The sequence below is a fragment of the Delphinus delphis genome, chromosome 2, assembly GCF_949987515.2.
Source record: "Delphinus delphis chromosome 2, mDelDel1.2, whole genome shotgun sequence".
NCBI classification, from domain to species: Eukaryota; Metazoa; Chordata; class Mammalia; order Artiodactyla; family Delphinidae; genus Delphinus; species Delphinus delphis.
In genome coordinates this window covers 29,780,353-29,807,127 of record NC_082684.1, presented here as the reverse complement: position 1 = coordinate 29,807,127, position 26,775 = coordinate 29,780,353, and the positions used below count along the sequence as shown (strand labels likewise).

Sequence of the window (26,775 nt, the reverse complement as noted above, 5' to 3'; positions counted from 1 at the left end):
TGTATGTGTCAATAGAGTTTCATGTTAAAACAACTGTTTCTCAATCAAATGTTTTCTTAAGACCGCTGAAGTCACAAGATGGGCCTTGCAAACACATGGAGCACATTTGATAAGGGCAAAGATCACTTTCTTCCACTCCAGTGTCCCCAAAGAGTTCCGTTACTTGAGAGGTCAGGAATTCTCCTACCATGTCTTCTAACTACCAGTGGTGCTTCTGACACATAGCCTCACAGCGCTGCCTGCAGCTCCCCTCCTCCTCTAGCAGGAAAGAGAAATGTTTCTGTGTAGAGATGACCCACAAAATAAATTTTTTTAAAGGGTCATTTTTAGCACCATGGTCAGTTTCTTTGACTTCACCCAGCTCATCCAGTTCAGCTCTCCATTTATATCTCCATAAAAAGCTTTCCAAAGCCATGCTGAATTCTGAGGACAGACTGGAAATACCAAGTCATCCTCAAGATCCACGTCATCCTCAAGGGACTCTTCCAAGGGGCTTCCAGATGGAAGATGGAGGCCCCCTTTTAAGTGGCATAGCCTTATCAGATACCCATATCTGGCCAGCTATAAAAACAGACACACGCTCTGGTAAAGGTTCTAGGACCTAGCTGTAACAACATCAGGCTAGACAGAAGACGAGAGCTGAGCACAGGGAACTGTATTCAATATCCTATAATAAACTCCAATGGAAAATTTTTTTTAATTTTTTAAAAAGAAAGAGCTAGGCCATCATCAAAAACTCTAGAAACAATAAATGCTGGAGAGGGTGTGGAGAAAAGGGAACCCTCCTGCACTGTTGGTGGGAATGTAAATTGATACAGCCACTATGGAGAACAGTATGGAGGTACCTTAAAAAACTAAAAATAGAACTACCATATGACCCAGCAATCTCACTACTGGGCATATACCCTCAGAAAACCGTTATTCAAAAAGATACCTGTACGACAATGTTCACTGCAGCACTATTTACAATAGCCAGGATATGGAAGCAAACTAAATGTCCATCGACAGATGAATGGATAAAGATGTGGCACATATATACAATGGAATATTACTCAGTCATAAAAAATAACGAAATTGAGTTATTTGTAATGAGATGGATGGACCTAGAGTCTGTCATACAGAGTAAACTAAGTCAGAAAGAGAAAAACAAATACCATATGCTAACGCATATATATGGAATCTAGAAAAATGGTACTGATGAACCTAGTGCCACAGCAGGAATAAAGATGCAGACGTAGAGAACAGACTTGAGGACACGGGGGGGAAGCGGAAGCTGGGACGAAGTGAGAGAGTGGTATGGACATATATACACTACCAAATGTAAAATAGATAGCTAGTGGGAAGCAGCTGCACAGCACAGGGAGATCAGCTCAGTGCTTTGTGACCACCTAGAGGGGTGGGATAGGGAGGGTGGAAGGGAGGCTCAAGAGGGAGGGAATATGGGGATATATGTATACATATGGCTGATTCACTTTGTTGTACAGCAGAAACTAACACAACATTGTAAAGCAATTATACTCCAATAAAGAGGTTAAAAAAAAAAAAAAAAGAAAGAAAGAGTTAGGTTCAGATCCACCTCTACCTGGATCACACTATGGACAATTTACTCAACCCTTGCTCACAGCCTCCATTCCTCACCCACCATCTCTGATAACATTTTCCCATCATTCCTGGTTCCAAGCTTCCCACTACAATGTACTCCAGGCTGGCAAGGGTCTGGGCCATGTTGTTCACCGCTGTAGCCCTAGCACAGAGCCTGACACATAACAGGAAATCTAAACTTATTTGTTAAAAGAATGAAAGGACACAGCACAGAATGTCTAAATGCTATATTCCCTCTGGGGAAGCGAACAGCGTAGTGTTACCATTAAGGGTCCAATCTGCCTCGACCACTCACTGACTTTAGGATAAAGAAGTTATTTAACTTCTCTGGGCCTCCGTTTTCTCTCCTGTAAAATGAGGATAACAACGCAATCTACTTTACAGGGTCACTGTAAGGATTAAGTGAGTTATTAATGCACATCAAGCACTCAGCACAGTGGAAGCATGCAGTAAATGTGAGAGAAGTGCTGACTGACATTACTGCTGCAGTTGCCCGAGTCTGCCTCTAGGCCACACTCGTCACCACCACCGCAGAATTTCATTACATTATCGATCCCAAGCAAAAACCCTCCAGAGGGAAGGTTTCCAATAAATGCCTCATTAAAGAATCAGGGATAATGGGACAAGTTAGAAATTTACTCAACACATGCCACTCCCTCCCTCAAAAGGATGTATATTTTCAATTAAAAAAAAAAAAAGCTGTTAGGACTTCCCTGGTGACGCAGTGGTTAAGAATCCGCCTGCCAATGCAGGGGACACGTGTTCGTGCCCCGGTCCGGGAAGATCCCACATGCCGCAGAGCAACTAAGCCCGTGCACCACAACTACTGAGCCTGTGCTCTGGAGCCCGCAAGCCACAACTACTGAGCCCGCGAGCCGCAACACTGAAGCCCACGCACCTAGAGTCCGTGCTCCGCAACAAGAGAAGCCACCGCAATGAGAAACCCGTGCACTACAACAAATAGTAGCCCCTGCTCGCCACAACTAGAGAAAGTCCACATGCAGCAATGAAGACCCAATGCAACCAAAAATAAATTTTTTTAAAAAGATGTTATAAGATTGCATAATACATATATTATGCATAAGAAAGCATTCAGTCTTCATAACAATGAAGTCACATGATTCCAAGAATTATTAGTACACTAGAGAGTCCCTAAAGTGCCTTTCTCACAGTTTATGTTGAAGATCTTAATAGATGACACAGCTTTATAAGGAGATCTTTGATGTCTGAGGTGGACACTGAAAGGGGCCTGGTTTCTGTTCTACATGGAATGTGATAGTGGAGCCCTGGTGAAGTAACAGTATAGCATATAACTATTTAAGTAACAATAGTAACCACTCCAGCATTATCACTCTCCTCTGAATTTCCATAATGGCCTCTCTGTACTGCTCTGAGGTCATTCACCTTATTTCTTTTTTTTTTTTAATTTATTTATTTATTTTATTTTTGGCTGTGTTGGGTCTTCGTTGCTCTGTGCAGGCTTTCTCTAGTTGCGGCGAGCAGGGGCTACTCTCTGTTGTGGTGTGCGAGCTTCTCATTGCGGTGGCTTCTCTTGTTGCGGAGCACGGGCTCTAGGCGCATGGGCTTCAGTAGTCGTGGCTCGCAGGCTCGGTAGTTGTGGCTCACGGGCTCTAGAGCGCGGGCTCAGTAGTTGTGGTGCACGGGCTTAGTTGCTCTTCGGCATGTGGGATCTTCCCGGACCAGGGCTGGAACCCATGTCCCCTGCATTGGCAGGCGGACTCCTAACCACTGCACCACCAGGGAAGCCCCACCTTACGTCTATGTATTTGGTTGCTGTGGTTGTTGTTGCTCACCGAGCAGCTTGTGGGACCTCAGTTCCCCGACCAGGGATCAAACCGGGGTCAATGGCAGTGGAAGCCCAAGTCTTAACAACTGGACCGCCAGGGAATTCCCTATGTATTTGTTTTCTAGTACCACTCGACTGTCCTCTCCTCAAGGGTGAGTTCAGTGTCTTAGTGCCATTTTCTATCTCCCTCAGTTGTCAGCACATCGTAGGCACTCATTAAATGTTTGCTAAATAATGATTAAACTGATTTATTCTCATTAATACATTTTATTCATTCGACAAATATTATTTGAGTGCCTACCATATGCCAAACACTGTTCTAGATGAGGATGAACAGAAAGGGAAAAAAATCACTGTCTGATCAAAATGTTCTAAAATTGACTGTGATGATGGGTGCATAGATCTGTGACTATACTAAAAGCCATTAAACTGTACACTTCAAACAGGTGAATCGTATGGTATGTGAATTATATCTCAATAAAACTCTTTTTGAAAAAAGTAAATGCAACCTTAAAAAGGATTGAGATACTAGTGGCTTTCTTCTATTGTAAAATTAAGATAAAATTGTATACTTTTCTGTAGTTCTGTATTTTCAGTATTTTAACATGATAAGTCTATGTTATTTTTATAATTGGAAAATAATAAACATTGTATAAAAAAGACACACAAAAAAAACCCACTGCCCTCTGGGATGGACTGCTTAACAGGTACAGGGTTTTCTTTTGGGATGATGAAAATGTTTTAGAACTAGACAGAGGTGGTAGCTGCACAACATTGTGAATATACCAAACACCAATGAACTGTTCGCTTTAAAATGGTTAATTTTATGTTACATGAATTATACCCCAATTAAAAAAAATCACTGTCCTCATAAAGCTTACATTGTAATGGAGAGAAGAAAGACATTAATCAAATAATATATATGGTATACAAAATGTCCATCGACAGTGAGTGAAGATATCACGGTATATCCACACAATGGAACAAATTACTGGCCACAAGGACCAGAAAGGTGTGCAGAAAGAATTACAGGATTCTCAAACAGCCTCTACTCAGAGACAAGTACAAAAGACAGTGGGGCTTTCCCAGGAATGAAAGCCTCTGCCATCCCTCCCCAGTCTTGCTTAACTGCTGAATTTTCATTTTAAAGTATTTTTCACAGAGATTACTCCAACTAATAAGGCATATAATTGACACTCAATAAATGTTTATGACTGCTGTTGAATGATACTTGTAAACTGAATTAAGCTCTTTGAAAGAAAAGGTTATGAGAGATTATGGAAAACAGTTTAGCCATGTAGATGACATATTCGCCAGGCAGGAGAATGGGCTGAGAAGTAGAGGAATTTCTAGAATACTCTACGACTGCTGAATTGCTCGGGATTATGTTCTCTCTTAACTTGAACCTGGGGTGTCTGTGTCTACATGCCAGAATCAGGCTCTGTCTGTTCCCTTCCAGTACTCTAACATCTACAGTCAAATTCCCTGGGAAAGACAACAATAATCCAGGCAACAAGTAGGAGAAAATCAGGAAGGAGGAAAAACAATTCCAGAAGCTACCAGAAAACAGATCACCCTCCAGTGAAGTCAAGCCAGAGGTCAGGTGCTTACGTGTGGTGGGTATACATACTTCTCTGCCCAAGGACACCAAGCTAACCTCACAAACTTGTCAAAGAGAGCCTCTTAATTACTGGCCAAAAGCCACTGAAAAGAGGGGCAAAATGAACAAAACATCCTCCAGGGAAACATCCACCCTTTTCTGCCTCCAAAAGTTCCTCTGTGTCCCTTCCCATAGGTGTTTCCAATTCTTCTTGCCTGGAACTTTCTACATCCTTGTTTTCTTTCCCTCCTTTGTGGTCTCGCCCATTAGCTTTCCTCTGGTTGCCCCTCACTGATCAAATGTGCTCAATACATTTAGCAGTTCTAACCTCAACCAGAGATAATTTCTTGGAAGTTCTTCCCAAAGCAGGCAGGACTCCCCCGAAAAGTCCAGCCAGCCATCAGAAGGCTTCCATGTGACACAATCTGCAGGATAAACTCAAGAGCAGTACAGCCAGGAGATGCATCCACAGGGAAAACATACACTGTCAACGTAATAAGAAATCTGCCTTTTATATTAACCCTGACTCAAAAAGCCAAATGTTTGCTGAATTCCAGAAAAAAATCAATCACTTCAAGGAACTGACAGACCAGAAACAATCAGAATCACACAAACTGGAGGTAACTTGAAATAGTTAAAGATAGGTTCCCTGAAAAGCTGACTCACAGTGGTTTTGATGGCTTGTATGCGTCAAATTTTAAACAGCCCTGGACTAAACAAAACAGCCTCCCAGGTTAAATGCCAGGAGCCTGTTACAACCGAATGAGCCCAAGGCTGAGAGAGCTCAGAAGATGCTGAGCAGAAACCAGAGGCATATAATAGGGGCTCTTTCATCTTCCTGTTTGTCTGAGTCATCCTCAACCCTGGTTTCCCAGTAATACATACAATGCCCTCCCCTTACTACTATTACTAAACAAAAGGGGCTTTTACTTGAGTTTCTATGAGTAAAAGGTGGGGGAGGTGGAGGGAGCCTTTGCTGTTCTACCAATTACTGCTTATTATTTTGACAGACAGCTCCTAAGCAGATCTATAGGATTTTTTTTTTTTGGTTACATTTTTTAATATGGCACCTAATAAGTGACCGTAAATATATTTGTGCTCTGACTAGAATTTGCCAAAGGGCTAACCAGCCACAGCACCAAAATTAGTCCTTACATTATAAAAGTTTGACCATTCAAAGAGAAAAATGGGGAAGTTCCACAATTTAGAAGATTATGATCCCCAGGCTCCTGACCCATTGACCAGTTAAGTCCTGAGGGGTTTCTGCCAACCTGTTTGAAACAGAGATCCTGGAAAGAGCAAGCCCCAGAAAGGTGCCCTAGACCAGGAAACGGAAGACAAGGCCAAGGGGTCACCAGCAGGGGAGTCTAAGACAGAAGGAGCATAGAAATGGGGCAGACCAGCACAGGCAGTTTGTGGTCAAGGATTCTCACACAGTACAAAAACATCCTCTGCTCTTTTCCATTCCTGAATCCCACTAGAACAATGTCTCTTTTAGCCAATTAAAAAAAAAAAAAAAAAAAGCCAAGTCCCAGTATTTTGAGCCACACTATTCTGGGACTGTAAACAAGCAAAGCAGCCAAACAACGTGATGGGTCTTCTTAAAGGAACGGTCTCAGTGAGATGAGGTCCACCACTGACTCACTGAAGGAAGGACTTGAAGACTCACCTTGGCCTTCCCTTTCAGACAGGGCCCAAGGCTGTCTATTTCTGAGTCCAGGAGGGCCTGCCCCAGGGGACACTTTCTTAGTTTCTCATTGACCACTCCTGGGTCACTGGGCTTCCCTATCACCTGCATGTTCAGCAGGAGGGATTTAACTTCAGGAGTCTTTTGGCATGAAAAGCTCCTGCTACCATCAGGGGTCAGTCAGCATGAAGATGAAACAGGGGCAATTGCTTGCCAGTGTGCTGCTCTATTCTCTTGGAAAGAGGGAAGTTATAGGAGGTTTGTAGAAAAGAGACAGTGGAGAATAAAGTGGTTGTGAAAGAAAAACTTGTATGGGGTTTAAATATTTATATATATATTAAACTTATATATAGACATATAATTTTATTATATACATATGATTTTTTTCACCTTTTCTCTGTGACTAGAAATATTCTGGTAAGACAAGATGTCCGAATCCCTCACAAGACTCAACCGATAGGAAAATACTACCCCCTACGTCCACTAAGAACTCTAATCGTTAGAACTTTATTCTTCTAACCTTTCAGTTGCTTGCTAAGGGTGTCCTCTCTCACTTCAAGAGATTATAGATGACTTGTCAGTGTGGATCATTTACTTACTGCGGCTCTAAATAAAGGGTCCATGAGTCATTTGGTTTTCCAAGTACAGTTCCACTAAGGTCTAGAAAAATCAATGAATACAACACAGAAAGTCTAAGTATTTCACTAGAAAGGTTACAAAATATGCCAAAAGAGAATACTGATTTCAGTTAAATTACTTCTGAGGAACTAACAGAACCAAAAGAGGGAGGAAAAAGTAGTGTATTGGTTAAATGTTTTCCACTTCACTGGAATCCAGATCTCCTATCACATCGAACCTTCATCTCTTAGATGAGTTTTCTCAATCTCAGCACTCTTGACATTTTGTACAAAATAATTCTTCATGTGGGGGTTGCCCTAGGCCTTTTAAGATATTTAGCAGCATCCTGGCTTCTATCCACTAGCCGGTAGCACATAATCCCCATCCCCCAGCTGTGACAACCAGAGATGTCTCCAAACATTGCCCAATGCCCCCTGCGAGGGCAAAATCTCTCCTGGTTGAGAACTACTCTGTTAGACAATACCAAATGAGATTATTTTAACTCTCTTTATTGTGTGAATTGAGTTCTTAAAGTTTTATCAATTTAAGTCAATAAAACCTGGGGTATTAAGCAGGTGTCATTTGCACAAACCAAATGCCTAGGAGTCACCACTGAGTCCTCTCATTCCCTCACCCCTCCACCCAATATATTAGCATTCTCATTTTACATCCAAACTTTGTCCCAAATTGATCAATGTCTTTCCATGTCACTGATCGCACCAAACTGAAGCCACCTCTCCCCTCAGCATCTTCAATAGCCTCCTAAGTGGTTTCCCTGCTTGCCCTCTTGCCCTCCCACAGTCACTACAATCTAGTCTTCACACCAGCTCCTGTGACCTTCTAGCATAAAGCAGTCTGGTGCTTCCCATTACACTTAAAATCCACACTTATTTCCCTGGCCTACAAGACCCCACAGGATCTGGCACCCCCTCACCTCTGCACCTCTATCCTCACCACTCTCCAGCTCACTCCAGCCACATAGGCATTCTTTCTCTACTCACACATGCCATCCCACCTGCTTTCTGTTCTCATTCCCCTCTGTTTGGAGGTCTATTTCCCCAGGTAGTATTAACCACCAGGTCTTTGCTTAAAAGTCACCTTTACAATGAAACCTCCCCTAACTATCCGGCAAAAGTGGCTTTCCAGTCACTCTTCCTTGATTACACATCTGAACCACCTTTTTATGTGTTTGACATGTGTGAACTCTGCTTTCCTGGAGCCGAGAAAATGCCTGGCACCAGAACATATACCCAGTAAATGTGACGAATGAATGAATGTCTTTGGCATGTAGGCCAGATGTGTCCATTTAAAAGCCACCAATGAGTTCCTGCTTCTGAGACCAAAAGTCAATCTCTCCTCAAATCTGCCATTCTAGTATACACTCAAATGGCAACAAGGTAATGATAAAATTGTCACCACCTAAAGGAAGTTTTTTGTCCTTTTAGGTTTTCCAAAAGAAACTAAATAATACTCAAATCACAAACAACAAATCTTAGGAGACTCTAGGCCAGAGAATTTGAGGGAACCACACATAAGAGTAACAGCCTACAAGCTACTAAAATAACCCCTATGTACTAAACTGAAAATGATCAAAACCCACAAATGCCTAGAAACATGAAAAGAAAAACAAAGTTGGGGCCTAAATCATGGAATCTTCACCGCTACGAGGAAGGATTTCTTCAATGGTAACGTCTTGCATTTATATAGAGATATGTTTCATTTGATTCTCACAGCAGCCATGAGGAACTGGTGAGTTGATGCTATTGACCAGAATGAAGTTTGACTAGAAAGTTTAAATGACCTGGTGAGAGAGAACAGGAGTATCATAGAGCAAGGATCTTAGATCACAAATCCTCTGCCACTAATCGTAACTTGATCTTGGCAAGTCACTTCATCTCTCTGTGCTTCAGTGTCCTCATCTAGAAAATACAATGCTATATATGAAATGCTTATATCCCCCTGAAATGCATATGCTGAAATCTAACCCCCAAGGTAATGGCATTAGGAGGTAAGGCCTGTGAGAGGTGATTACGTCATGAGGGTAGAACCCTTATGAATAGGATTAGTGCCCTTATAAAAGAGACCCCAGAGAGCTTCTTTCTGCAATGTGAGGACACGGCGAGAAGACAGCTGTCATGAGCCAAGCCCTCATCAGATACTCAATCTGTCAGTGCCATGATTTTGAACTTCCCAGCCTCTAGAACTGTGAGAAATAGACTTCTGTTGTTTCTAAGCCACCTCATCTATGCTATTCTGTCATAGCAGCCCAACTGACTAAGACATACAACTTACTTCATAGGGTGTGGTAGGCTGAAATTGCCCCCCACCCCACCCCACCCCCAAAGATGTCCACATCCTAATGCCCAGAACCTGTGAATACGTCACTTCATGGGGCAAAAAGGCTCTGCAGATGTGACTGAATTAAGGACCTTGAGGTGGGGAGATTACACTGGATTATCCAAGTGGATCCAATGTAACCACAAAGACCCTTGTGAGAGGGAGGCAGAAGGGCCACAGAGAGGCAAGTGACAACAGAAGAAAAAAGACAGAAAGGGATTGGAAGATGTTAACACTACTAGCTTTGAAGCTGGATGATGGGGCCACAAGCCAAAGTACGCGGGAGGCCTCTTGAAGTTAGAAAGATAAGCAAACACATTCTTCCCTAGAGCTTCCAGAAGGAGCACAGCCCTATCAGGTCCATTTTAGGTCTTCTGACCTCCAACCAATGACAGAATAAACTTGTGTTGCTTTAAGCCACTAAATTTGTGGTAATTTGTTACAGCAACAGTAAGAAACTAATACACAGAGGTCTCATCAGGACTCAATGAGCTCAAATGCTAAGAACAGTGCCAAGCACCACAGTAAGAGCTCTTTAAATTTTAACTATCATGAGCCAAGACCAGAACCCAGGGGAGACTCAGAGAAGTACTGCAGAAGCTAAGAAAATAAGGTTCAGGAATTTGGTAATATCAATCAAAATTTAAAATATACATATCATTTGACAAAAAGATTCCATTTCTAAATAGATTTATAGGATATTCAACACATCCTTGGTTGTAATAACTCAAATATCCCTTAATAGGCTAAAATTGGAGAAAAAACATTCAACAGAGTACTAGGCAGCCTTTAAATAATGAGGTAGACCTCAATGTGCTGATAAGGAAAGTTCTACAAGATGTATCCTTCAGTGAAAAACAGCCAAGGACAGAACAGCAAGTATATCAGATTCCATTTCTGTTGAAAAATTAAAAGGCTACATACATATATTCGTAAGTATACGTGAAAAAACTCTAGAAGTGCATGTAGTTAACTGTTAATAGTGATTGTTCTAACGAAGGAGACTAAGGGTATGAAGGAGGAGGGAAACTTGTCATTGTATGCCCTTTCAAATGATTTTAGTTTTGTTTTTTTTTTTACTAAGTATGTGTGTGATATTCATTTCTAAAAAACTGAGGTTGAGATGTGACATCACCCATCAAGTATTTATGCGCTGACAGCATGCCCACCATTGTACGTGATCCAGGGCACAAGACGTGGTCCTGCTCTCCAGGAGTCTACAATTTAGCTGAATTCACCATCTAGATTTATATCAGACAATCATCTCTCTAATTGTTTTAGACATTCACATTAGAAAAGTGAGCTAGATATTTTCTCCAAGTACTCTTCCACCATGACCCCATGAGAACAAGTCACCACCTAAAATTCTTGTCCCATCCATTAGTCCCAACCAGTGCTTTTTACAATTAATAAACTGTTATTTCCGGGGAAGTGGTCAATGTTTATGAAGGGAGAAATCTTTACAAAACAACCTAATTATATACACATTACACACTACAAGAAAAAAAGATGGATTTGTCTGCTTCAGTACACTTCCTTATATTTTCTTAATTCTCTGCTAAGAAATATGTACCAGTGCTACAAAAAGAAAAAAGAAAATACATCCTCCTCCCCTCAAAAAATACTCTTTTTGGTGCTGACACAATATCCACTGGTTCATCGCAAATCTTCCTCTCATTTTTACAAAAGTGACAACAATTCGAAGTATGACTTTCCAAAGGCTGACGTTAAAGAGAACTGGTGGCAAAACCAACAGGAATCATCCAAATCCAAGTGTTCCATTTGTAAAACATTTAGTGCACACTGTCACCCAATTAGAGCAGAATCCATCGAGGAGACATTATTGCTAGCAAGGGAGGCAGAATGGGATCTGGCTCACTCTTCCATAACTCTATTAGTTCCTCTCAACCAAGCAAGAAAGCCTGTGTTAGCAAAGTATTTAGCTGACAGGGCTTCCCTGGTGGCGCAGTGGTTGAGAGTCCGCCTGACGATGCAGGGAACACGGGTTCGGGCCCTGGTCCGGGAAGATCCCACATGCCGCGGAGCGGCTGGGCCCGTGAGCCATGGCCGCTGAGCCTGCGCATCCAGAGCCTGTGCTCTGCAACAGGAGAGGCCACAACAGTGAGAGGCCCGCGTACCGCAAAAAAAAAAAAAAAAAAGAAAAAGTATTTAGCTGACAACATATGTACACAGAAATCATGACGTAATTCATTTCCATAACCTTATCTAAGGTGGAAAAAGACAGATGAAAAATACTCACTGGGTAATTATAAAGTTTTCAAGCGGTAACTTACAAAGGTACTCCTCCAATCTGGAGACTTGAGGAGTCATCACAGCTAAAAGTACTGAATGTACTACAAAACACTCCCTGATACTGACAAACACAACAAAGTGGTTCTGTACTCCACGTGCCAGGCCCTGTGATAAGGGCCTTTCCGTTTCTATTCCTAATTTCTTTGAATCCTCTCAACTACTGCTGCGATGTAGAAGTGAAATTGAGGCATGGAGTTTAAGTAACTTGCCCTTGGTTATACAGCCAGTGAGTGACGCCAGGATGTGAAATGAAGCAGTCTTCATTTGAAAGTACAGACATGATAATTGTACCACCTTCGCTGGAAAGTATAAACATTCTACTACCCCTTTCCCAATCGCCCCTGTCACACACTTCCATCTCCCCAACTTGCTCCTATCAGACGCCACCCTCTCCCCAGCTCAGAATCAAATCAAATATTCTCCAGCCCTTCTGTAATCCCAGATGCCCTAACTGGCTTCTATTGATCAGAAGCCAATACATGAAAATAAGAGGTCATCTGGAGAGGATACTACCCTTACGAAAAGCCACTTTTCAAACACCTGTCTCTAAATGCAGTTAGCAGGGTGATGACTTACAGCTTTGCACTCCTATGGGACCCACCAGAAGTCAGTGTCTCTTTCCCTGCACACACACAGTCCCTCCTCATTCACATGTATTCACAACTTGCCAAAGTGCTCTCATTGAGAAAACAGTTCTAAATCAGTTCTTCCTGATAATAATCCTAAAAATAATAATGACAGCTACCACACACTGAGCGTTTATTAGGTAACAGGCTTTACAAACACTGTGTCATTTCATTCTCACTGCAACCCAATGAACTAGGCACTGTCCCCAGTTTATAAATGAGAAAACTAAGGCTCAGAGAGGTAAAGTAATTCAGCCCAAGGTCATGCAGCTGATAAAAAACTAAATCTGACTCCATACAGATGTAAGCTTCCGGGATCTTGCCTCTTACTGATTAAAATGCGAGCTCCTCCTGGACCTCCCCTGAGAGCCAGCTGCCAACATCAGATCTGTACCACCACCACATGAACCCTACTACCACTGAGCGCTTACCTGAACTTCTTCATTCTCATCTACTAGGAGGAAACTCACAACCTTCTCAGTCATCTTCTTCCTCTTGGTGTCCTCATCCATCCCTTCTTCCTCCAGCAACTCCTGGACCTTAGCCACATGGTACACCGTAACAGGGTGCCTCCTTCTGTTACCCCCAGAATGAGTCCTCTTCTGGCACTCCAGGCACAAGTTGATTTTACAGGTCTGGCACCTCACAACTGCCCTCTGCTTCACACCTGGAGAATGCCCACTGGGGCCCTTGCAGGGGTCACAGTAAGGGACGTGGCCAGCTTTGAGTCTGATCCGCTCATGGTTTCTCAGGCGCTCCTGCCGATGGAGCTCCTCCTCGCAGCGGAGACACTGCAGGCTACAGCACTCGTCACACTCGAAGACGGCTTCATCAGTCCCGCTGCAGGTGTAACTCTCCTGGCACAACAGCCCAGGGTTCAGGCCCTTCTCTGCTGGGGAAGTCTGCGCACTCATATTCAGACCAGGAAAGAAAGCACCTACCATATAACAGTACCTGGGCTTTCCCCAGAAGTGAAGACAAAGGCGTTGAGTCCGAAGACTGAGCACAGCCTCCACAGGGTTCTGAACACCCTTAAAAAACTGTTTTTAAAAAAACATTCGGTGTCTTATTAGAATTCTTCACACATTTACAAATGTTCGGATATTTAATTTCCTGCTGCCAAGACTCCTGAGTCAGCAGCAACGTTGACTTGGTTTGATAGTTTCATCCTCCATAAAGTGCAGGCAAATATGTGGTTAAAATTAACTTGAGAGGGTCTGTTATGGCTATCTGAGAGAGATCTGATGGGTTCACTGAGGTGGGCGCATGCATGGGGCCTCAGACACAAGGTTTTGGTAATGAAAGAGAGTGGTCAGGAGCTTTTCAATATTATGCAGCTCAAGTCAGTATTTCAGAGGATACCTAGAATAGAGGCAGGAAAAGGATTTCACTCATCTAAAAACAAAAATTCACCTTATAAAAAAAAGATTGTGATTAAATAGGCCAGAACTCCCAAGAGAACTCTCACTCTCGCTTGTAAAAATCACACTGGCTCATTTTGATCCTAGAAATTTCTCCTCAAAATCATGGTTAAGCCCGCTCCTTCTGAAAACAACCATGACCTCTAGTCTCGAGGCATTTAAGAGACTGTGTTGCTTTATTTCCCAGCCTGAAATTCTCTGTTCCCTCAGTTATTAAATTAAGAATCAAAAGCACTAAGCAAATAGTCCTTGGAGGAACACCCTCTGCACCCCTACCTGCACCCCACAATTGGGAGAGGTGGAGAAAGACGCTTGTAAAAAGCTGAAGAAACAATAATAATAAACTTTAGCTCCATCAAAGTCCTGCACAGATCCAATTAACCTTGTGACTGGATTGCTTCAACTGTAGACAGATGCCTATTAACGACTCTAAACCTGGAAACAAGAGTCACCATTCCATGTTTAAAAACAATTAAAAACAATTATTGTACTTCCTTTTGTCCTTTTGTCTAACTGCAAAAAAAGGGAGCAACAGGAGACAGAATTCCTCCACTATGGCCCACTGCAAAGCCAGGCCTGAAGTGAGTTAAAACAAATAATTCTTCTCTTTGTCACTCAAAACCCAACTTTAAAATAACTAAATAAGAAAGAAAGAAAGAAAGATAGATAGATAACTGGGGCAAGAAAGGGGCTTTTTGTCACAATCATATTCCTAACTCCCCTTCGCCTCGACACCCAAACTAACGCTCCAAGGAAATGTAAAGCCCTCCTTTCGGGTATTCACTCCTCCCATACCGTAATCAATCTATCCATCTTATTTTTAGATAAACAAGGAAGGCGAAAGGAGTGACTAGGAGACCTTATTTACACCCTAATCACAGAAGTGCCCAACCAGCTCCCACAACGTTAATAAAAATCAAAATTTGTCACAATTGAGAAAAAAATAAAACCAACCTTCAAAAAGATACCTCTCCGCCCACCAGACCCAAGCAAACAATCTGCCCACTCGGCCTCCCACCTCGACGCCTCTCTCCAGCCGGGGATTCCTCACCCTTCCTTCCTTCCGGACACCACCACCACAACCCGAGGGGCAGGAGCAAGGTCTAAGAACAAAGAAGGTCCCCCCAAATCCCCCCAACGCTGGCAGAGGCCAGAGCCGAATCCATTGTTTATACCACCCCACCCCCACCTCCACCCCCGCCGCACCCGCCCCCCCTTCCTCCTGGGAAAGGAGGGAGCTCCAGGGCTAGCGCTCGTCCGGCGCAGGGCCGTGCCCTTCCCTCCCCGACCGTGGCGTCCCGGGAACCCCACCACGAAGCAGCTCTGCTGCGGCGAGGCGGCGTCGGGGGACCCCCGGGGCGCCGGTGGAGACGGGGGCTGTTCCTCAGGGCACCGGTGGATCCAGCCTCCTCTCCATCTCCACCCCCCTCCTCCTTTGCTGCCTCCCGGGCTTCCTCCTCTCCTGTTGTCAGTTAGGATCAGCTGATCTGAGTGAACTTCTTCCTGCTCGGACTAACAGGAAGGCGTGAGCGGTGCAGCCCAGTGAGGGAGGAGCGGGAGAGGTGGAGCCTGACGCCGGCGGGGGCGGAGAAGGACGCGCATAGCCTCCTGGGAAATGTAGTTCTCCGGAGGCGCGTCCTTCCCCAACTTCCCGGAAGTGAAGCCCCCGAATGACTACAACTCCCAGTACCGAAAACGCTGCTCTTGCGCAGAGGCGGTAGAGACTGCCCTTCGAGCATTATGGGACTTGGAGTTTTTGCGGTGACTGTGGTTTCCGCAGGTTTCAGCACCTTGTTTTGGGTAGTGGCCAGAGAAGGAGTGGCGCTAAATTAGAGAACTGATGTAATATGTACTATAGGCGAGGCAAATAATTCGATTTCAAGTTACCCTTAATGCATACCATTCCTTCAGGAATGTATAAAAACAGGCAGTCTCCTCTTACCCAAGTTCATCTTGCACTAAGAAAAGACCAGAAAGAATTTATAAGAGAATATAAGTACTCTTGTGGGAGTTTTGTTTTCCCTTCAAGAGTGTTCTGCAAGCCAACCATTAATTTTTTTCCTCCATTAATTTATTTTTCTGACTTTTCCTTACATACCTGAAGAACTTTCAAATTTTCTTTTAGTTAGCGGGGGTACATTTATTCAAGTAAGCTTTCAGACTACAGTAAGGCTAACGGTTAACACCGTTATCTGGCTTTTCGTAAATGGTCTTATACTTGTTCAGTGCTTTCACTTTTTGTTTTTTTCGTTTGTTTCTTAGAACAACACCGAAAGCAAGCCTGATGTAAAGAGCACTGGTTTGAGATGCTGAAGACTGGGTGCTTGTTCTAGAAAGCTCTTGGGTAAATCATGCAACTCTCCATGAAATAAAAGGATTATATCCTGTAAACTCTGAGGTCCCTGCCAGTTTTAATGTTCTATGATTCTATCTTGATAATTGTTAACCCAGGAGAGAAAAGGAAGGTTAAGTGACTTGCCAAGGTCATAAAGCAAATTATTGACAAAGCTGGGACAAGAACCCATCTCCTGACCTAAAGTGAGATAATTTTGTATGCTATGATTCAAGGGACATAGTTAGACCAATAGTAAAACCAAATCTACATAATAATGAATCAGCCATGTGTGAGGGTTATATTGCTGAAAATTATGTCTTCAAGACTGGGCAGATAGCCAACAGTGGGACTAACAGCACAATGGTGGAGAAATGCCACATCACAAACAAGGATACTAAGACCTAAGCTATCTGTAGTACTTTACAATTTCGAAGTTTAAAGGGGAGAAGAGGAAAAGAGGGATTTTAGAAAGGAATTTAAGATAACAGGTCTTGAGCTAGGCTCTTGAGACTGGCCAGCATGGCATAAAATTTCCCTAGAAGGTTTCGTTCCTAACCTACCACTATAATTTTTTGTAGCCTTAATAGTTTGCTTCATACTCCTAATTATAAAATGAGGCTATTAATATATCCTGAGAACAAAATGGTATTTAACCCTTTTTAAAACCAACGTGCCCATTTTAAAGTACATTTTTTTAAGTTAAAATAAGAACCCCTAAAACTGTGGGAAATGGTTGCCTCCAAGGAAGGTAACTAAGGTGAGGAAAAAGAAAGACTTTAAACACAGTTATACTCTTGAAATTTCTTACTATTTAAGTGCAATATGTCAATAATGGAAAATAAACTATTTTACTTTTATTTCTTGTAATAGATCATGGGAATTATCAGATCCCTTTCAGTTGTTGGATGGTTTTACTCAGTCTCATTCTTTGTGTGCTTAGTTATTTTTTACTATGAGCTGCATTTTCCTTGGAAAATTATTTGTGGGAATTTTGAAAGCTAAGATAAAGGTTCATTCCTCCTGAGAGAATTTAGTTTTGCTTCTGCCAGTAGAGATAACTTTAAACTAGCACTGTTTGGGTTTTTTTTTTTTTTAAACCACCAAGGGATGTATATTTAGGCTACATATCCCTGAGAGGGCTGGCTTATGGGTCCAGTACCCCTCTACAGCTCCCCACAATCACCCCTTCCAAGACAACTTTCTTTCAATCTGTTAGGTGGGGGTGTGTTTACTTGCAATTCACCCTTACACTGAGGTCCCGGCTTTAGAATTCCCCATTCAACCAGGCCCTGGGCTTAGCCTTCTGTCCTACTTGCCCCCTAGGCCTAGAAAAAAAAAGTTTAAGTTCTCTAGGTCCATCCATGTTGCTGCAGATGGCATTATTTCATTTTTTTTTTTTTACGGCTAATATTCCATTGTGTATATGCACCACATCTTCTTTAGCCATTCTTCTGTTGATGGACACTTAGGTTGTTTCCATGTCTTGGTGATTGTAAATAGTGCTGCAATGAATATTGGGGTGCATGTATCTTTTCAAAGTATAGTTTTCTCCGGATATATGCCCAGCAGTGGGATTGCAGGATCATATGGTAACTCTGTTTTCAGTTTTTTAAGGAAACTCCATACTATTCTCCATAGTGGCTATACCAATTTACGTTCCCACCAACAGTGTAGGAGGGTTCCTTTTTCTTCATACCCTCTCCAGTATTTAATATTTGTAGACTTTTTGATGATGGCCTTTCTAATGGGTTTGAGGTGATACCTCATTGTAGTTTTGATTTGCATTTCTCAAATAATTAGCAATGTTAAGCATTTTTTTTCGTGTGCCTGTTGGCCATCTGTATGTCTTCTTCAGAGAAATGTCTATTTAGATCTTCTGCCCATTTTATTTTATTTATTTTTTTTGCTGTATGCGGGCCTCTCACTGTTGTGGCGTCTCCCGTTGCGGAGCACAGGCTCCGGACGCGCAGGCTCCGGACGCGCAGGCTCAGCGGCCATGGCTCATGGGCCCAGCCGCTCCGCGGCATGTGGGAATCTTCCCGGACCAGGACACGAACCCGCGTCCCCTGCATCGGCAGGCGGACTCCCAACCACTGCGCCACCAGGGAAGCCCTTTGCCCATTTTCTGATGGGTTGTTTTTTTGATATTGAGCTGTATGAGCTGTTTGTATATTTTGGAGATTAATCTCTTGTCAGTCACATTGTTTGAAAATATTTTCTCCCATTCTGTAGGTTGTCTTTTCATTTTGTTTATGCTTTCCTTTGCTGTGCAGAAGCTTTTAAGTTTAATTAGGTCCCATTTGTTTATTTTTAGTTTTATTTCCATTACTCTAGGAGACGGATCCAAAAAAATATTTCTGTGATTTATGTCAAAAAGTGTTCTGCCTATGTTTTCCTCTAGGAGTTTTATAGTACCCAGTCTTACATTTAGGTCTTTAATCCATTTTGTTTATTTTTGTATATGGTGTTAGAGAATGTTCTAATATCATACTTTTTTTTTTTCTTGCGGTACGCGGGTCTCTCACTGTTGTGGCCTCTCCCGTTGTGGAGCACAGGCTCTGGATGCGCAGGCTCAGCGGCCATGGCTCACGGGCCCAGCCGCTCCGCGGCATGTGGGATCTTCCCGGACCGGGGCACGGACTCGTGTCCCCGACATCGGCAGGCGGACTCTCAACCACTGCGCCACCAGGAAAGCCCTAATATCATTCTTTTACATGTAGTTGTCTAGTATTCCCAGCACTACTTGTTGAAGAGACTGTCTTTTCTCCATTGTATATTCTTGCCTCCTTTGTCATAGATTAATTGACCATAAGTGCATGGGTTTATCTAGAGATTATCATATTAAGTGAAGTAAGCCAGACAGAGAAAGACAAATATTATATGGTATCATTTATATGTGGAATCTAAAAACAGAAAAGAAAAGATACAAATGAACTTGTGTACAAGACAGAAATAGACCCACAGACATAGAAACAAACTTATGGTTACCAAAGAGGAAAGGAGAGGAGGGATAAATTATGAGGTTAGAATTAACACATACACACTACTATACATAAAATAGATAACCAACAAGGACCTACTGCATAGCACAGGGAACTATACTCAATATTTTGTAATAAGCAATCAGGGAAAAGAATCTGAAAAAGTATATATATATATATATATATATATATATATATATATATATATATAACTGAATCATTGTGCTGTATACCTGAAACTAACATGACATTGTAAACTCAACTGTACTTTAATACATAAATAAATAAAATAAAAATTATATATTTTCAAGGAGCCCTGAAAACAATAAAAGAATAAAACTGGATATGAAAAAAAAAAGCCATATAAGAGAAAGACAAAAAAAAAAATGTTTAAGTTCTCAAGTAAGACATGTGCCCTAGGGTAAAAGTAACATCATTGCTCTATTTACTCTCTGGATCCTGCCTTCACCTAGATTTTGGTCTGATTTTTCCATGTCTTCTTATTGACTCTTCACTATTTTACCAGCATTTTTCATTGTTTCCAGTAGGCTGGCCAATTTGCCATATTATGAGCCATTATACAAAAAAGAACAGTCAAGCTAGTGGTTAGCTCACGGAGGAGCCAATATGATCAGGGCACATGATGGACATCTGCGTGTTTGTTGGCAGTGTTCTACTCTTTTTTTAATTATTATTCAAACAGAAAGTCACAGGCAGTGTTCTACTCTTGACCTTTGTGGTGGTTGCACCAATGTTCACTTGATACTTTTGCTTTAAACAATTTATATGTTTTTCATACTTTCCATTTGCATATCTCACCATATAAAATAAAATTTTAAATTTTTTAATTAGAAAAACATGAATAAAGTAAAAGGTGACTGGAAAGTAGAATCTACAAGGTAAGCAAACCAAGCTTTTGGACTTAATAATTTCCTTAGGTCACTCAACACAGCATTTTAAAGGTCTTAACCACAATAGGACGTACAAAACAAGTAGAAGAAAGGTTTTCAGGTTTGTCCCCTTCAACTTCCCCCATAAAAGGAGTCCTCAGTACAAACACACACACACACACACACACACACACACACACACACACACACACACACACAACCACTGGTCTTTAGCTATTAAAATACACACTCCTAAATTGTGTGGCTACATCCAGGTATCCTGTGTGGATTAAGCTGTCTGTTTCCCAAATGGTGCAAAGGGATGGCATTCATTTCCTTGGTAAGTTTGTTAGGGCCAGATCCACCCTTCGGCCTTGCAGACACAGAAATTTGATTTTATCACCCACCTAGATGGATCCATCTCTTAGCGGTAGACACACACTAAGTTTACCAGGCTGAGGATGCCAAGCCAATAGTTTACAGTGACATATTACTATTACCCAGACTGGAATGCTCAAAATTAACACAGCACATTTGTTCCTCTGATAATAGTCCTATAGGAGAAACCTATTGAAAAAGTGCTTGGTGAGTATAGAATCAGAACAAGAGGGAAGTATTCAAATCAGTTGAATATTTATGATAAAAGGCTAACATGTATAGACCTCCTGTTAGAGATAGTCTCCACCTATGGAACCAGAATAATTGAATTCCTCTAAAGTTACCTTTCTGGACTTCCCTCGTTGTGCAGTGGTTAAGAATCTGCCTGCCAGTGCAGGAGGCACGGGTTCGAGCCCTGGTCCGCGAAGATCCCACATGCCGCCGAGCAACTAAGCCCGTGCGCCACAACTACTGAGCCTGCGCTCTGGAGCCCGCAAGCCACAGCTACTGAGCCTGTGAGCCACAACTACTGAAGGCCACATGCCTAGAGCCCATGCTCCGCAACAAGAGAAGCCACCGCAGTGAGAACCCCCCGCACCGCAACAAAGAGTTGCCCCCACTCGCCGCAACTAGAGAAAGCCCACGCGCAGCAACGAAGACCCAACGCAACCAAAAAAAAAAAATATATATATATATATATATATGTATATATATATAAATTTACCTTTCTGCTTGACATTACATGGCTATCCACTAAGACAGAGCTTGGAAATTCACTCTGTGTAATTAAGAAGTTATTTTATTGGAAGGCTATAAGGTATCTTAGAATTGTTGAGAAGTTTGGGAAACCTGGCTCAAAAACTAGTCAAGGGAGGCAGTTAGGTGGAATCACAACCAAATTCTCACCATAGGAGGTCAAGGTGGGACACAATCATTAGCACCATATCCCCTGAAGACGTTTTCCAGTACATTCTATGCTACTGCCACCACTGTGTTCTCAGTGATGGCAACTGTGGTAGGCAGAATAATGGTCTTCCAAATATGTCCACATCCAGACCCCGACAACCTGTATACACGTTACATTACATGGCAAAAGGGACTTTGCACATGTGACTAAGATTAAGGAACTTTTTTTTTCAACTAAAAAAATTATTATTAGATTCAAAGGAAATTAAAAGGACTCTGCCAAATCGCTATAAAATTTTCTAGATGCTTCCTTTCGATTTCTGTGTTCATCTCATCAGAGACCAGTAGCCATCATTTCAGGGAGGGATGCCGGCCCCAGACCTCAGCAGGTGGAGCCACTGCCCCAGGTTTTGTTAGTTCTTTTCATCAGTCACTCAAAACTGGGCACTTCTGGGGCCCTGCCACGTACAGCACCCTGGACTAGGGTGAGGACTGGCGGGGTAAGGGAACTGGAGCTCTGGCGAAAGGATCGCCACTGTCATCGTTAGGAGCAGGAAGAAGAGGCCGGCAGGTCGCTGCTCATTCTTTGGGGGCTGCACCTGCCTCAGAGTTTTTGTTTGTTTCTTTATGTATATATATACATATATATGTATATATATATGTATATATATATACACACATTTTATATATATATATATGTATATATATATGTATGTATGTATATGTATGTGTATATATGGTTTATATTTTTTTGGTTTTGGTTTTTTGGCCACACTGTGCGGCATATGGGATCTTAGTTCCCCGACTGTGGATCAAACCCACGCCCCCTGCAGTGGCAGCGTAGAGTCTTAACAACTGGACTGCTGTGGAGGTCCTGTTTCTTTTTTTTTAATATTTTAATTTTATTGGAGTATAGTTGACTTACAATGTTGTGTTAGTTTCATGTGCACAGCAAAGTGATTCAGTTATACATATATTCATTCTTTTTTACATTCTTTTCTCCTATAGGTTATCACAGAATATTGAGTAGAGTTCCCTGTGCTATACAGTGGGTCCTTGTTGGTTATTTATCTTATATATAGTAGTGTGTTTATGTTCTTCCCATAAGTTTAAGGACCTTGAGATAGGAAGATTAGCCTGCATTATCCAGGTGGGCCCAATTTAATCACAGAGCAGAGAACCTTTCCCAGCTGTGGTCAAAGACAAATGTGATGACAGAAGGAGTCAGAGTTGCTGACTTTGAAAATGGAGAAGGGGTGCCATGAGCCAAGGAATGCTGGGAGCCTCTCAGAGTTAGGAAAGGTAAGGAAACAGATTATCCCCTACAGCCTCGGAAAGGAACACAGTCCTGCCAACAACTTGATTTCAGCCCAGGGATACCTATATCTGACTTCTGACATGTAAAACTGTAAGATAATAAATCTATGTTGTTTTAGCCAATAATTTTGTGGTAATTTGTTACAGCAGCCACAGAAAACTAATACAGCAGTGCTGCTGTGAATAATTTCTTAACTGTCTCTGCATCTTTATATATCTCTCAAGCTTCAAAATCCTAGGCAGGAAATCTACTTGGCTCACATGGATCACATATTTGTGGCCTGAATGTAAGGAAAGTGGAGAGAGGGAGGATCTTTTCTCTTGAGTTCTGGAGTAGGAGGCATGATATAGTGGGAGACTACCTACAAATAGGAAAGGAGGTGGGATGTTGGACTGCAAAATAACAACAAGTGTCCAAAAGAGGCAATCCTATATTTTACTAAGAGGACTTTGCTTTTTCTATACTTAAATGGATTACTTACTCTACTCTAGTTGGTAGTTTTTAAATATTATAATATATTTCATCAGATTATGAGTGAGTTCACTGACCTATGAGCTATATTTTCCTTCCAGTAGTTAAGGCAGAAATTGCAAAGCAAACTACCTTAATCAATAAAAGAAATGTACTGGCTCACATAACTGAAAAATCTGGTGATCATAATTTCTGCCAAGTCTCAATCTTGGAGTCAAATAGCATGCTCAGGACCTTGTTTCCTTCTCTATTTCTCAACTTTGAGAAATTCACTCAACTAATTTTTGACAAAGTTGCAAAAGCAATTCATTTACAGGAAGGACAAGTCTTTCCTTTATCCTAGAGGAAGGATGGTGCTGGAGTAATTGGACAAAAAATAGGCAAAAAATAACCTCAACCTGAATCTCATACCTTACACAAAAATTCATTCAAAACTGATCATAGATTTAAAAGTAAAATGCAAAACTATAAAACTTTAAGAAGAAAACATATGAGAAAAATGTCAAGATCTAGGCTAGGTGAAGAGTTCTTAGACATGATAGCAAAAGCACAATTCATAAAAGAGAAAATTGATAAAATTAGATGTTAACAAATTAAAACTTTTTTCTCTGTTTAAAAGGTACTAGAGGGCGCTTCCCAGGTAGCACAGTGGCTAAGAATCCACCTGCCAATGCAGGGGACACGGGTTTGAGCCCTGGTCCGGGAAGATCCCACATGCCGCCGAGCAACTAAGCCCGTGCTCCACAACTACTGAGCCTGCGCTCTAGAACCTGCAAACCACAAATACTGAGCCCGCGTGCCATAACTACTGAAGCCCGCATGCCTAGAGCCTGTGCTCCGCAACAAGAGAAGCCACCACAATGAGAAGCCCGCGCACCACAACGAGTAGCCCCCGCTCGCCGCAACTAGAGAAAGCCCGCACACAGCAACAAAGACCCAACGCAGACAAAAAGAAATAAATTAATTTTTTTTTTTTTAAAAAAAGGCACTAGAGGACTTCCCTCATGGCACAGTAGTTAATAATCTGCCTGCCAATACAGGGAACATAGGTTCGATCCCTGGTCCGAGAAGATCCCACGTGCCAGAGCTGCTAAGCCCATAAACCACAACTACTGAGCCTGTGCTCTAGAGTCCACAAGCCACAACTACTAAGCCCGTGTGCCACAGCTACTGAAGCCCACACGCCTAAAGCCGAGCTCCACAATAAAGACGAGCCACCGCAATGAGAAGCCCGAGCACCACAACAAAGAGGAGCCCCTGCTTGCCGCATCTAGAGAAAGCTTGCACGCAGCAATGAAGACCCAACACAGCCAAAAAACATTAATTAATTAAAAAAAAATACACTATCTCAAATGAAAGATATACTGTATAGGATTAACAACAGATTAAACACCACAGAGGGTGGAAAACATAGCCATAGAAGGTACTTAATATGAAACACTGGAAGAAAAATGACTGGAAAAAAAAATGAACAGAGCATCAGCAATCTGTGGAACAATATCAAGCAATCTAGTATATGTGTAATTAAGGTCACAAAAGGAAAGGAGAGCAAGAGAAAGGACAGAAAAATATTTCAAGAAATAAATGGCCAAAAGTTTTGCAAATTTGATGAAACCTATAAACCCACAGATGGAAGCTCAATGAACCCCAAGCAGAAAAGACATGAAGAAAACCACAGCAAGGTCCTTATAATCAAATTGCTGAAAATGAGTGATAAAGAGACAATCTTGAAAATGGCCCAAGAGAAAAAAAGATATATAACAGAGAGGGGAAAAAATGATAGCAGACTTCTCATCAAAAATCATGTAAGCCAGGAAACAATGTAGCAACATCTTAAAAGTAATGAATGAAAAAAAACCTGTCAATCTAGAATTCCTTACTAGTAAATGTCTTTTATAAATGAAGGCAAAATAAAGACTTTTTCAAACAAAAGTAATCACAGAGAATTCAGAATAAGCAGACCTGCACTACAAGAAATGATAAAGAACATTATTCGGGCAAAAGGATAATGATACTAGAGGGAAATTTAGATAGATACAAAAGAATGAAGAATGATGGAAATGTCAAATATATGGATAAATATAAAAATATTTTTCCCATTGTTAAAATATTTTAAAAAGATAATTGTTTATAATAAAAACAATAACAATGTATCATGGAGTTTATAACATAGTTTATAAAGTAAAATGTAGGAAAATAATACCACAAAGGATGGGAGAGAAGATGGAAGTATGCAGTGGTAAATTCTATATAAATGGTATTACATTTTTTGAAGTTAGAGTATGATAAGTTAGCAATATATATTGTGAACCCCAGATCAACTAAAAAACAAAACAAAGATGTATAGCAGATAAGCCAATGTCAGCAAGAAATTTGAATAATAAAATGTACTCAATCCAAAGATAAGATGGGAAAAGAAGTAAAGGACACACAGAACAAGTAGAAAACAAATAGCAAGATGTCATATGTAAACCCAGCCATGATGAAAATCACATTAAATGTAAATGGTTTAAACACTGCAGTGAAAAGGCAAAAATTGTCCAACTGGATAAAAAAAGCAAGGTCCAACTATATGCCATCTACAAGAAACACACTTTAAGGGTAAAGACATAGAGTAAAAGGATTTAAAAAGTTATACTATGAAAACATTAATCAAAACAAATCTGCAATGGCCACATTAATATCAGACAAAGAAAATTTTAGAATAAGAAATATTATCAGGTTTAGAAAGAGACATTTCATCAAGAGGACATAGGCGTTCACCTAATAACAGAACTTCAAAATACATAAAGCAAAAATTGAAAGAACTGGAAGGAGGAATAGACAAATCCACAAATAGAGCTGGAGATTTCTATACTCCTGACAGTAATTAATACAAGTAGGAAGGAAATCAGTAAGAATAGGGAAGACTTGAACAACATTATCAACCAACTTGGCATTCCCAACGACAGAAAAATACACCTTCTTTTCAAGTGCACACAGGCTATTCATCAAGATAGATCATGTTAGGCAGTAAAATAAAAAGTATTGAAATCATATAAAGTGTTTTCTCTAACCACAATGGAATTAGCTAGAAATCTGTATCTGAAATATAAGTGGAAAATCCCTAAATATTTGGAAATTAAACAATACACTTCTAAACAACACTTTGGTCAAAGAAGCCACAGGGAAATTAGAAAGTATTCTGGGCTGAATGAAAATGAAAACACAACAAATAAAGACAATGCTTAGAGAGAAATTTGTAGGATATAATGCTTGTCTCAGAAAAGAATAAAGGTCTCAGAGCAATTATTTAGGCTATCATCTGGAACTAGAGAACAAGAGGAAGTTAAATACAAAATAAACAGAGAGAAGTAAATAATTAAGATAGAGCAGAAACGATGACATAGAAAACAATAGAGAAAATAATCCAAAAGATGGATCTTTGACAAGATTTTTTAAAATTGATAAATTTATATCTAGACTTACCCCAAAAAGAGAGAAAA

General features: G+C 41.2%; 1 protein-coding gene across 3 annotated transcripts in view; it reads right to left on the bottom strand.

The window, feature by feature from the left end:
• Nucleotides 1–15,502, bottom strand: part of ZFYVE1 (zinc finger FYVE-type containing 1) — a 47,549-nt gene extending 32,047 nt beyond the window's left edge. The window contains exons 1-2 of one of the 3 annotated variants that reach the window (XM_060004280.1): nt 15,323–15,502; nt 13,022–13,952 (exon numbers count right to left, since the gene is read on the bottom strand). In XM_060004280.1, the coding sequence (XP_059860263.1) occupies nt 13,022–13,534 (513 nt within the window). In that variant the 5' untranslated portion in view covers nt 13,535–13,952; nt 15,323–15,502. Of the gene's footprint in view, nt 1–7,295; nt 7,966–13,021; nt 13,953–15,029; nt 15,135–15,322 lie in introns of those variants that run through there. The other 2 variants (XM_060004281.1, XM_060004282.1) reach the window with 2 other exon arrangements.
• Nucleotides 15,503–26,775: the final 11,273 nt, after the last annotated feature.